The following is a 12,573-nucleotide window of genomic DNA, read 5'->3' on the forward strand; positions in this document are numbered from 1 at the left end:
TAAAGGTTTTCTTTTCAAACAGTCAAAGACTGATCAAGACAAGCCTTTTATACTTGAGGAACACATGGACAAAATAAACAGGTACTTAAAGAGAGATCTCAATTATATCTGTTCCTTTGGAAAGACTATATTAAATTGAATTTACTGACACTGTAATTGTGCTGTTTGACAGTGCACCGAATTCTGAGATCAGATAACATAGTGTTTGAAAGTGGCTTCCTGCCCACTCTTTCAGGGGGAAATAAATTCATTATATTTAAGTAATCTATCATGCTGTTTCATTTTATCACAAAACATCTTTCTTTTTCTTTAATGGGGAAGAGAGGCTAGAAAATAACAATTAACTTGTCTTTTATCTTCGTGAAGTCATCTTCTCTGAAGGTCTTATCAAGCTGGTCAGCAAAAAGTTTTGTGCAATGTTTGAGAGACTGACAGATTGACTGAAACATAGGGGGAGGGAAAAAACCACTGGGATGTAAGGCAACCAGCTTTATACTTTAGAAGCATCAGTTTTTTTTAATAGTTCAGGTGTCATTTATGTATATATAATAGATTCAAGAAAGCAGAAGAGAAAATTTAGGCTTTATTCACATTAGTGAAGGTAGATTGCAAACACATACCCAGAGAGGCAGTATTTTATTTCATCATCCTGTAGTATAGGTTGGAAATTTTTTTTCATTTTTGAAATAAAGTTTAAGGGAAATCTATGTTTAGCTTCATTGCTATCATGCAAAGAAGAAATCGCTTGCATATTACTGAAGTCATATGTTTCCTTTTTTTAATAGTTGGTTCTCAGCTAATACTGTGGAACAGATTGTTGACAATTTACAGAAAGACGGTTCATCTTTTGCCCTGGAGCAGCTGAAGGTAATAAATAGATTGTTTCTGCCTGGAGTGTGGTGAATTCTTGTGATAGAGCAGCCTCTGAGGGGTGTCAGGGCTCTGTGGTGTGGACGTAGCCCACTGCACAGTGTTTTTTCTGAACTCCATTGAGCATCAGAAAGTGGTTCCACAAAACCTTTACCTAAACTCAAGTGCCTTGTCTACCCACTGGATATTGACAGCAAAGCTAAGCTGTTTTTAGGTTCTTTTAATGGAACAGAGAAGGACTTCATAAGCATGTTTCATCTCCAGTAGTCCTTTTTGTCTTGAGGGAGAAATGTTTAGGGACATTTTTATTAGAAGGGTTGGATTGATGGACAACAGTCACCTTATAATTTATTGCAATTGTGACATTAAAATGTAAGTTATGTTAAACTTGCAACATGTCAGGATATGGTCTTTTTAGCAGAAAGTTTAATAAGAAAGTGGTCCCTTTTAAACTAGCAAGAGGCTCCATCTTCAGCCATAGCTGAGTGCTAAGTGGTATTCCCATGTTAGTACACTTTGGTCTTTCTTCAACATGACTCATCTTGTGACAGCAGAAGAAAGCTGTTTCTGTGTAAATGAGTGCACACTGGAAACTGACATTTGTGGAGCCATCATGTGACTGTTAAACTTATTTTAGACTTCTAGACAAAGCAAAGAAAAAGTATGTTTCCTTATCCTGAAAAGACAAGGTGGTTTCTCATTGTCTGATAGTATTTTTCAATTTATAGGTATAGCATTTCAGTTGTCAGATAACTTACTGACAAAAGTTTAAGTTAAATCTTACCTGTAAAGATGAAAACATTTCCTCATTTTTGAGGGAATGTTAATTTGTCTCTTAGGATCTTATTTAGTATGGGGATTTTATTAACTTTTAAAGTGAAAGTGAAGTTGCTCAGTCATGTGAGACTCTTTGCGACCCCGTGGACTGTAGTCCAGCAGGCTCCTTCATCCATGGGATTCTCCAGGCCAGAATACTGGAGTGGGTTGCCTTTCCCTTCTCCAGGGGATCTTCCCAACCCAGGGGTTGAACCCAGGTCTCCCACATTACAGGTGGATTCTTTACCAGCTGAACCACAAGGGAAGCCCCAAACAGCCATATGTTTACCTAATTCACAAAAGTAATGTTACCATTAACAACTCTCAGGAGTGTTTGCATAAATGTTGGTAATCATTTTCTATTTCAAGGATTCTGACTTGGAAGTTGATTCTCTTGGTTTCAGAGCAACACAGAAACCAGCATTCCTGGCCACACCTCGCCCCGCCCCGCCAGCGTTAAGTATGCACTCGGCAGTTTCATTTGAAAGTAGTCATGGGGCAGCATATTATCTCATAGGCTATATAGTACCACTTTAAGGCAGTACAGAAAAGCAACTAGCCACATTGTTTTAAAACCGCTGGCCTACCCCAAAACTGAGGGATGGAACTCTGATCAGTTTTTCTCCCATTCCTCTGGCAGCATGTTTATTCTGCATTCAGAGGAGGCTACTTGGCAAATCACCCATCACAGCTAGGATCAGCGCTGAGCGCTCTCACTGGAAGGACCGATGTTCATTTTTATTCAGTTGACCTGCTCTGGTGAATGAATATGGCTCCACATATTAGTATCTGCTGGGCATAACATGATATGGGGATCAAAAGTTCCCACTGAGGCTTCCCTGACAGAGTTTAGATATAGGGCTCCTTTTAATTATGTCAGCCGGAACACACACCAGAAAACAACCCCGAAGGAGGAGATAGTTGTTAGTGCTTCAGTGACAGGTTTGCAGATCATGTGTTTGAACAAATTTTAAAGAAGATTCTAACTCGGTGTCAGTAAACCTCAAGGATTGCTCCTAACCCTGTGGGCTTTTCAGGGATTCCTGTCTTTCTTCTGCAAGCCCTAGTGATCTAGGCTGTGTTGATGCTGGAAGTTGCAAACATCTGCTCTGTCTTAGGGGTTCTTTTCTGTCCTGGATTGTCCATGAGGAAGGACAGAATTCTTTTCAACATACTTGTTTATCATTAAGTAATATAAGGTTTTTATTTAATCCTTTCTTTAGATTTTTAACTACTAATCACTGTTGGGCTTCCCTGTTGGCTCAGCTGGTAAAGAATCCACCTGCAATGCGGGAGACCTGGGTTCACTCCCTGGGTTGGGAAGATCCTCTGGAGAAGGGAAAGGCTACCCACTCCAGTATTCTGGCCTGGAGAATTCCATGGACTGTATAGTCCATGGGGTTGCAAAGAGTCAGACACGACTGAGCGACTTTCACTATAGGATAACATATGGGCTTAAAAAATGATATAGGGAAGTGGTAAATTCTTTACAACTGATGGAATTTTCATTGTACCTTATTTTATGGCTTCTAATGTGCTTTCTTAGATTTTCCTCTTAAGTTCCAGTATACCATTTTTCATTGTTTAAATAATGCTTAAGGTTGGAATTCATCAAACCTCCTGTCCTTCTTATGGGGTATGTTGTTCATGGTGCCAAGAATTTATTTGGCTGTGTCGGGTCTTAGTTGTGACACGTGGGATCCTTACTGCATCATGTGAGGTTTTTGTTGTGGCCTCTCTGGGTGTGCTTCACGGGCTCTAGAGTGCACGGGCTCAGTAGTTGCAGCATAAGGACCTAGTTACTCCACAGTATATGGGATCCTAGTTCCCCCACCAGGGGTCGAACCGGTGACCCCTGCATTGCAAGGCAGATTCCCTGGACTGCCAGGGAAGTCCCTTCTGAATCACTTTTAAGTGTACAGTTTAGCATTGTTAAGTATATTCACGTTGTTGTGCCACCAATCTCCGGAATATTTTCAGCTTGCAAAACTGAAACATTATACCCATTAAACCGTAACTCCTCATGTCCCTCTCCTCCCAGTCCCTGGCAACAAGTATTCTACTTTCCTTTTCTGTGAATTTGACTACAGTGGACACCTTGCATAAGTGGAATCATACAGCATTTTTTCCTATTGTGACTAGTTTACTTCACTTACCATGATGAGATACCAAGGTTCATCCATGTTGTAGCTGGTACCAGAATTTCATTCCTTTTTAAGGCATAATAATATTCTATCATATGTTTATGCCACGTTTTGTTTATCCATCCATCTGGAAGCATTTGGGTTGCTTCTGCCTTTTAGCTCTTGTGAATAATGCTGCTGTGAACATGGGTGTACAAATACCTGCTTTTAACTCTCTGAGTACACACCCAGGAGTAGAATTGCTGCATCACTGGGTTTCTATTTTCAACGTGTTGAGGACCTCTGTACTCCTCGCCAGAACAGGTGCACCACAGACAACAGCACGCGGAGGTTTCCGTTCTTCTGCGTCCTTGCCAACGCTTGCTATTTTGTCTTTCTTTTTTTTCTCATAACCATCCTAGTGACTGGGCGGTGATACATCATTGTGGTTTTTATTTGCGTTTCCCTAGTGGTTGGTGATATGGAACATCTTTTCCTATGCATATTGACCATTTGTATTTTCTTTGGAGAAATGTTTAAGTTCTTTGGTCATTTTTAAATTAGCTGTTTGTTTTCTTGGTGTTCAGTTGTAGGTCATGCTTTCCTGTTTCAATTTCCCTTTTCTGTTAATGAGACATTCAGGCTTGCCAAAGTAAAGAAGGTTCTTGGGGGCCAATCAGAGAAGTATTTCTTTTCCAGGATTACAAGTGATGTCAGTAATCAAAGGAATCATAAGCAGAAGAGGTTGAGACTACCTGCCTCACCTCAATTCTCAGCAAGAATGCTAAGCCTTAGGAGCACTAAGGAATGAGGTTCATGGCCAAGAGAGGCAGAGAAGCAAGAGCAGGGGGCAGTGAGTCAGATTAGAGTTCAGGAAGGTGGTCTGAGCAAATGACCAGGGAATCCAGTGTTGCTTTTGACTTGTCCTTTAGGTGTTTTCTTGTTACTGATGTGGGACAGCTTGCTGTGTAAAAGGCTTAGAGAGAGGGCATGTACGTTCCTTTTCTAGTACTAGAAAATTTATTAGAGTCTTAGGTATTTCTTCTCTCTAATCACCAATGTGAGATTTATGTGTGTTTTTATTTTACAATGCTCATTTCACGAAGAATAAAATGAAACTGTTTTTACTTGAAGAAGTTAACATACACCAATATGACAAGCCTCTTTAAAGAATTCGTGCACTGAAAAATTGGAGGAAAAATAGGAAAACTGAGAACATTAACCAGGGCATAGATTTTAAGAAAGAGTAGTAGCAAAGTATTAAAAAGAGGAACTTAAAAGGTTACTAGTCTTTCTGTAAGCTTTGAGAATTACCTGTACACTGTACTATTTAAGAATAAAGTGACTTGTATTCAGAAAATTTGCTACAGGAATTGTTCTTCTGCTGTAAACAACTAGAGAACTGGACAAAATGTATGAAACAAGTATTTATAAACATCGGACAAAGCAGGCAGCACATGTGATTCCTGAGAGAAGGGAAACAAACAAGTGAGCCCTAAGACTGACTCAGCTTTCTTCTTGGAGGAATTTCCAGGATATTGATCTGTAAACGTTATGGGTAAAATTCCACAAGACCAGGCAAAGAGTCACAGGAAAACAATAGTTTGAATAGTTAGCAAGGCTCACACAGGTCTGGGAAGTGTTCACATTGCCATGAGCCAGAAGGTTTACACTTGAGCAGTGGGGATAAATTAATACTAGAGTGAAACTTGCTCTGAACTCCCAGGATAATTCATTGGGGAGAAGAAAGTCTTTTCAACAGATGGCTCTAAAACAAGTGGATATCCATATGCAAGAAAAAAACGGTTATTGGCTCTTATTTTGCCCTTATAGGGAGGAAAAATTTCTCCATCCTCTTAGGTTCTCTGGCTGGTCTAGGAATCACACTGACATAAGACAGATCAATGGGAAAAGAATATACAGATTTTATTAAATTTTTACATGTACATGATGTCTGTACACGAGAATGAAGACATGAGGGATGACCAGAGCAGGAAGCTTTCATACCTTTTAGATAAAAAAGACAATACATTTGTGAAGAATTGACAAGACAAAGAACTTTTGGTTAGGAGTAGTACATGGTGAAGAAGTAAGCAAGGCTTATTTGTTCAGATTTATTGGCCCCAATGGAGAAGGAAATGGCAACCCACTCCAGTATTCATGCCTGGAGAATCCCATGGACAGAAGTGCCTGACGAGCTACAGTCCATGGGGTCTCAGAGTCAGATATGACTGAAGCAAATTAGTACGCATGCATTGGCCCCAAATTCCCTGTTTCTGGTGATCAGGATGTCTTCCTTCCTCCTGGGACAGGGAGGGTACCTTTCACATGGGGGTTGCATCTCCTGCTTTCAGGAAGAAAAGGAGGGTCAAAGTGCCCTTCTTATACCTATTGTTTCCCAAATGCCTTTAACTCAAAATAATCAGTATGCCAAGGTGGCATATCTTGGGGTAACATGCTTTGAGGTCCTTCACACCAGATGCAGTTCAAAATGGATTACAATCCTAAATGTAAGCACTAAAACTGTACCACTCTAAAGGAAAGCATAGGAGAAAATCTTGGTGACTTTGGGTTAGATAAGATTATCTTTTAATGTGAAAAGCTGGAACTGCAAAAGAAAAAAAAGTTGATAAATCTTTATTTAAAGTCAAACACTTTTCCTCTTTGAAAGACACTATTAGGAAAATGAAGCAACACTTTGGGAGGAAATATTTGTAAGACACGTATCTGATAACAAGACTTAAATCCACCATATGTGAAGAACTCTTATGACATAAGAATGTAAACACAACTAAAAATGGGAAATGTGGACATTTCACCAAAGAAAATATGCAAATGGCTAGGAAGCACATGAAAAAATGCTCGGCATCTTTATTATTATTATTGTTATTAAAAAAATATATCTGTGCCAGGTTTTAGTTTTGGCTTGATGGATTTTTAGTTCCCTGACCAGGGATTGAACCCAGGCCCCCTGCATTGGGAGCATGGAACCTTAGCCACTGAAGCACTAGGGTAGTCCCTCAAGATCTTTAATCTTTAGGAATATGCAGATTAAAGCCATGATGAGATGCTGCTGAGCATCTATTAGAATGGCTAAGATTTAAAAAGTTGATAGTACCAACACTTGGTGTTGGTAAAGATGTGGAGCACTTATATCTCATATTTCTGGCAGGAAAGCAGTTTGGCAGTTTCTTATGGAGTTAAATGTACACTTACTGGAAAAATCCAACAATCCTGTTTCTAAGGATTTATCAAAGAATAATATAAATGTATGTCTACACAGGTGCTTGTACTTACATGTTCATAGTAACTTTGTAGTTGCCCCAAACTGGAAACAATCCAATCCCTGGCAGTGTTGAATGAGTAAACAGATTGTGATAAATTCATACAGTGGAATATTATACTCAACTATAAGAAGGGAAGAGTTGGTACATTAAAAGCTTGGATGAATTTCAGAAGCATTATGCCAAGTGAAAGAAGGCAGACACAGAGGATTACTTAATGTATGATTGTATTTTTATGAAATTCTAGAAAAGCCAGAACTGTAGGCACAGAAAACTGTTGTTCCGTAATAGAATTGAGGGAAGTAGACTCTTTGGGGTGATGGAAATATTCTACATCTTTATTGTGGAGGTAGTTGTACAACTGTATACCTCAAAATTTGTAGACCTAGATTCACTTAAAATGAGTGAGTTTTATCATATGTAAATTATACTTCAGTAAAGCTAATTATTTAAAAAATAAAATGATATGCCAAATTGTGTTTTAAAGCTTGCGCTATAGAAGTGGGCATTAAATTTGCTGCAGTTTTGCTTTTTCTAGGACATTTGAGGTTATTTGTAGTCTTTACTGTTAGAAATAATGCTGCTGTGAACAATCTGGTCTATGTCTTCTGGTAACAAAGATATGCATTTCTGTATACACCTAGGAGTAGTTCTGCAAAAGCACATGTGTTGTTAAAAGATACACTGAGGGATATTAAAAATTTTAAGAGTTTATTTGAGCAAAAATTGATCCAAATGGGCAAAGTCTTTTATGGAAAGGAGGTGGAAGCAAAGCTTATTTGATTGGCTGTAGCGCTTAAGCAGTAGCTTTATTTGGGAAAGCCTGAATTGGTTGTTTATGATTGGTTGTCCTTAAGTTTAGATTTTTTTTTTTTTAAGTTTAGATTTTTAAACTTGAGGCATTACAGCCTTAGAATTTGGTTTGCTTACAGGCTACTAAAGCATTAAGAGCACTTCAGTTGGATGGCCTCTGTTTAATTTAACAGTATGTACATTTATGTTGGTTACTGTCAAGAAGTTTTCTAATGTGGTTGTACCAATTTACCTTGCATAGTAAGTTGCTCCACATTCTCACCAATACTTGAGATTACTTGTGTTTTTCATTTTAGTCACTTTGATATATGTAAAATAGCATTGCATAGTGGTTTTAATTTGCATTTCTCATGATGACTAATAAGGTTGAGTATCAATTCATACCTTTATTGACTGTGTGGTATCCTTTCTTGTGAAGTGTCTATTAAATCTTTTATTATTACTGTTAATCTGTAGGAGTTATTTCTATGGATGTGGATGTTTCTATCCATATTAAGTCCTTTATCCAGTACATAAGCTACATATATCTTCCTCCTATCTGTTACTTGCCTTTTTTCTCTCTTAATGGTGGCATTTATTTCTGTTCAAAATGTGTGAAGAAGGTATCCTGAAGATTTGGGCAGACCCATAAATGGGAGATTTCATTAAAGACTCTTTACATTAATCGACCATAATGTAGGACAGGAGTTTGTTATTTGGGGGTTTTGATATCTGTTGTTTTAACTATGTTATTATTCTTACTAACTTCTTAAAAAGTGATTGGATATATTATTTTAGATTTTTCTTAAAAAATTTAAAAATCCAACTGTATACAGTATCTCTAATTAGTATTCCTTACTTTTCATTTTCTGTCATTTCCCCTTGTAGAAAACATTACTTCTACTCAAAATGGTTTCTATATTTTTTCAAATAATTTGTTTTGACCTGTTTAGCACTGATTTATTTCTCTTGTGCCTTGCAAGTATTTTAAAATATCAGCTATTCAAATTAAATGATTAAATAATTTCTATTGTATGAACAAATGATTTATTCTTCTTCTCTGACCTCTGTAATTTGAAAACTATATTGAATACTTCTTAAGTGAATACTGCCTGTGACTTCGAGAAGGTAATGGCAACCCACTCCAATACTCTTGCCTGGAAAATCCCATGGACGGAGGAGCCTGGGAGGCTGCAGTCCATGGGATCGCACAGAGTCGGACACGACTGAAGCGACTTAGCAGCAGCAGCAGCTGCAACCTGTGACTTACTGAAGCTTTTCTCCATGGCATTAACAGTTCAAAGAAAGTTTTTCTTTTTTTATATTTTTTAAATTAATTAATTTATTTTTAAGCTATTTTTTTCTTTTGTATAGTTATTGACTCATTGGAAAATACCCTGATGCTGGGAGGGATTGGGGGCAGGAGGAGAAGGGGACGACAGAGGATGAGATGGCTGGATGGCATCACCGACTCGATGGGCATGAGTTTGAGTAAACTCTGGGAGTTGGTGATGGACAGGGAGGCCTGGCGTGCTGTGATTCATGGGGTCGCAAAGAGTCAGACATGACTGAGCTACTGAACTGAATTGAACTGAAGCTGTTTTTTTCTTTTGTATAGTTATTTATTATTTTTGGCCGTGCTGGGTCTTCGTTGCCATGGGGCTTTGCTCTGGTCGCGGCAAACAGGGACTGCTCTTCGTTGTGGTGCATGGGCTTCTCACTGCGGTGCCTGTTCTTGTTGCAGAACGTGGGCTTAGGGTGCACGGGCTTCCGTAGTTGCTGCTCATGGGCTCAGTAGCTGTGGCTTCCAGCCTTCTAGAGCACCGGCTCAGCTTTTGTGGCACACAGACTTAGTTGCTCCGCCGCACATGGGGGCTTCCCGGATCAGGGATCAACCCTGTGTCTCCTGCATTGGCAGGCAGATTCTTCTCTTTTTTCTTTTTTTTTCATTTATTTTTATTAGTTGGAGGCTAATTACTTTACAACATTGTAGTGGTTTTTGTCATACATTGACATGAATCAACCATGGATTTACAAGTATTCCCCATCCCGATCCCCCCTCCCACCTCCCTCTCCACCTGATTCCTCTGGGTCTTCCCAGTGCACCAGGCCCGGGCACTTGTCTCATGCATCCAGCCTGGGCTGGGGCAGGCAGATTCTTTAGCGCTGAGCCACTAGGGAGGCCCCAAAGACTTTAAAATAGTGATTTTTGTTTTTTAATGGAAGGATTAGAAAGTTCATCTCATAGTATGCTAATAGATTGGGAATATTCTGTAGTCTTTTATCAGAAGAGAGCAGGATTATATGCATTTATATTTTTTCCTATACCTTTATGTATTCTTTTGAGTTAGGTGAAGAATAAGCCAATTTGTTGCCTTTAATTAGCTTCTTAAGCTCTCAGTTCCTGTTCATTGTCTTTACCCTCTATTTAATGTCAGTATCAGCTCTACTTTTAATGCATTTTTAAAGAGTAAAATGATCTAAATTTACTTGAATTTCTGTTAGTGTTCCTTCTTTTGAGATTAAATCTGACAGAATTTAAACTTTAGAGAACGTTTTACATATTTTTTTTTAATAAAGAAAAAATGATCTTCTTTGTGGTACTGGACTAAAATCTTTTGTTTGGTGCTTTGCCAGGATTAGGCTAAGGCATAATCTTACTTCTGTGAGATTTTGTTGTATGAAGGTATTGTTAAGGAGCAAATTTTAATGTGATTTGTATCAAAACTCAGCTAGTTTATTATTAAAAAGTAAAGGGAGTATTGGGCTAAAGCTAGTAAAAAAAATTCTTTTTTTTCTTTAATAGGTAATTAATAAAATGTCTCCAACTTCGCTAAAGATCACACTAAGGCAACTCTTGGAGGGGTCTTCAAAGACCTTGCCGGAAGTATTAACTATGGAATATCGGCTGAGTCAAGCTTGTATGGTAAGAATTTTTCTTTATTTTCATTTTCTAGTTGTGAAAGTCATATATGTTCATTATAGAACATGATAAATATAGAAAATTTATAAACAAGAAAATTGAAACTGTCTGTAAACCTACTCTGTGAAAATACAGTAGGCCAGTTAGCTTAAGGTGTGTGGAAATACTAGATTGTTAAGCCTTTATGAAATAGCAGTTACATTTGCATGTAATTGTAAGAAGGACTCTGACCTCTTGAAATTCAAATAGAAATTATAACCATTTTCAGAAATTATATGCCATTTTCAGGCATAGGCAAGAAGCATAAATTCTCTAAATCTAAATATATATAAAATGCACAAAGGGAAGTTATTAGTCAGTTACATGTTTCAGTTATTAGACTAGCATTAAAATACCGTTATGGATACACTTAAAATAGGCAATAATCACATAGAATATTATTGATTTCATGAAATATTTCAGTCATAGTGATTTCTTCTTCCAGATAAATTCTTTTAAAGCAAAATTATCTCTTTTGTGTTATGTGTAGAGAACCTTTGCATTAATAAACTCATCGCCTAAAGGAAATATTATGTTTAATATCTAGAAAGCAGATATACCTAATGGACTTCCATGTCCTGGAATATTATTGTGAAGATACTCAAAATAGTTCATACAATCATAAATTAAGCTCTATTAGTCATATCTTGAGGTTACTACATAGGATGTAAATTGCAGTGAGGTCTTTTATTATGAGTCAGTACTATGCTTGGTACTTTATATGCATCCTCTCCATTAAATATTACCCTGTCTCTAGAAAGCAGGTATGATTATTGTTTCCACTTTGCAGCTGAGGAAACAGTGGCATAGAAAAGTACCCTGCCTAAGGTGATGCAGCTGTTAAGTGGCACAGACATGGCAGGTGAAGCCAGGTGGGCAGAGTCTTGACGGCCACCCAGAACAACTCACCCAGTCCCTGTTTTTCACATTTAGTGCACTGACTGGATGGGTTGACTCCTTCCTTCCTTCATTCTTCCAGCAAATGCATTAGCCAAACGCCAGGCACTGTGCTGCGTATTACGCTGTTGTATGTCCTTGTTCTCATGTAATTTATAGCTTCCTGAGACTATAAAGAACAAATAGAATAAGTAAAATAATTACCAATTGTGGTAAGTGCTCTAAAGGAAACATACAAGGTTGGTGATAGAATGATGTGGGGAAAAGAGGGAATAAGTAGAGATAAGTAGGTCCAGGAAAACATCTTGAGATTGTTAGCTCACCTGTGACCTGAAGGGTGAGACATGAGCATGTTGAAACGCCTTGTGGGTTTCAGCAGGGAGTGATTTGGTTTGATTTGTTTCAAGAAGGTAATTATTCCTGCTGAGTGATGATGGGGTTGGAAGGGTTTCAGAGTGGGGGTGAAGATCAGATGTGAGTTTACTGCAGTAATCCAGGTGCAGAATAGTAGTGGCCTAGACTCAAGCGGTAGCAGTGGTGAGGAATAAGTGGATTTGAGATAGATGTAGGGGATAGATTTGGTGATGGACAGGGAGGCCTGGTGTGATTCATGGGGTCGCAAAGAGTCAGACACGACTGAGCGACTGAACTGAACTGAAGGAGATAGATAGGCCTTGATGGATATGAAGGACAGAACGCATTTAGGAGCTGGAGTTTATAGGTGTGGGTTAGAAATTTAAGTCTGAAAGACAGCACAAGTTTAAAAACAAGCAAAACTTTGGAGATTTACTTATTTACTTAACAAATAAGAGTGCTTATTGCCATGTGC

At 38.2% G+C, this 12,573-nt stretch overlaps 1 protein-coding gene across 3 annotated transcripts in view; it reads left to right on the forward strand.

Moving 5' to 3' along the window:
• Positions 1 to 12,573, forward strand: part of HIBCH (3-hydroxyisobutyryl-CoA hydrolase) — a 107,912-nt gene that overhangs the window by 89,555 nt on the left and 5,784 nt on the right. For all 3 annotated transcript variants that reach the window (XM_043894389.1, XM_043894387.1, XM_043894388.1), the window contains 3 exons: positions 23 to 81; positions 786 to 867; positions 10,692 to 10,811. In XM_043894389.1, the coding sequence (XP_043750324.1) occupies positions 23 to 81; positions 786 to 867; positions 10,692 to 10,811 (261 nt within the window). The remainder of the gene's footprint in view (positions 1 to 22; positions 82 to 785; positions 868 to 10,691; positions 10,812 to 12,573) is intronic.

The sequence above is a fragment of the Cervus elaphus genome, chromosome 33 (assembly GCF_910594005.1).
Source record: "Cervus elaphus chromosome 33, mCerEla1.1, whole genome shotgun sequence".
Lineage (NCBI taxonomy): Eukaryota > Metazoa > Chordata > Mammalia > Artiodactyla > Cervidae > Cervus > Cervus elaphus.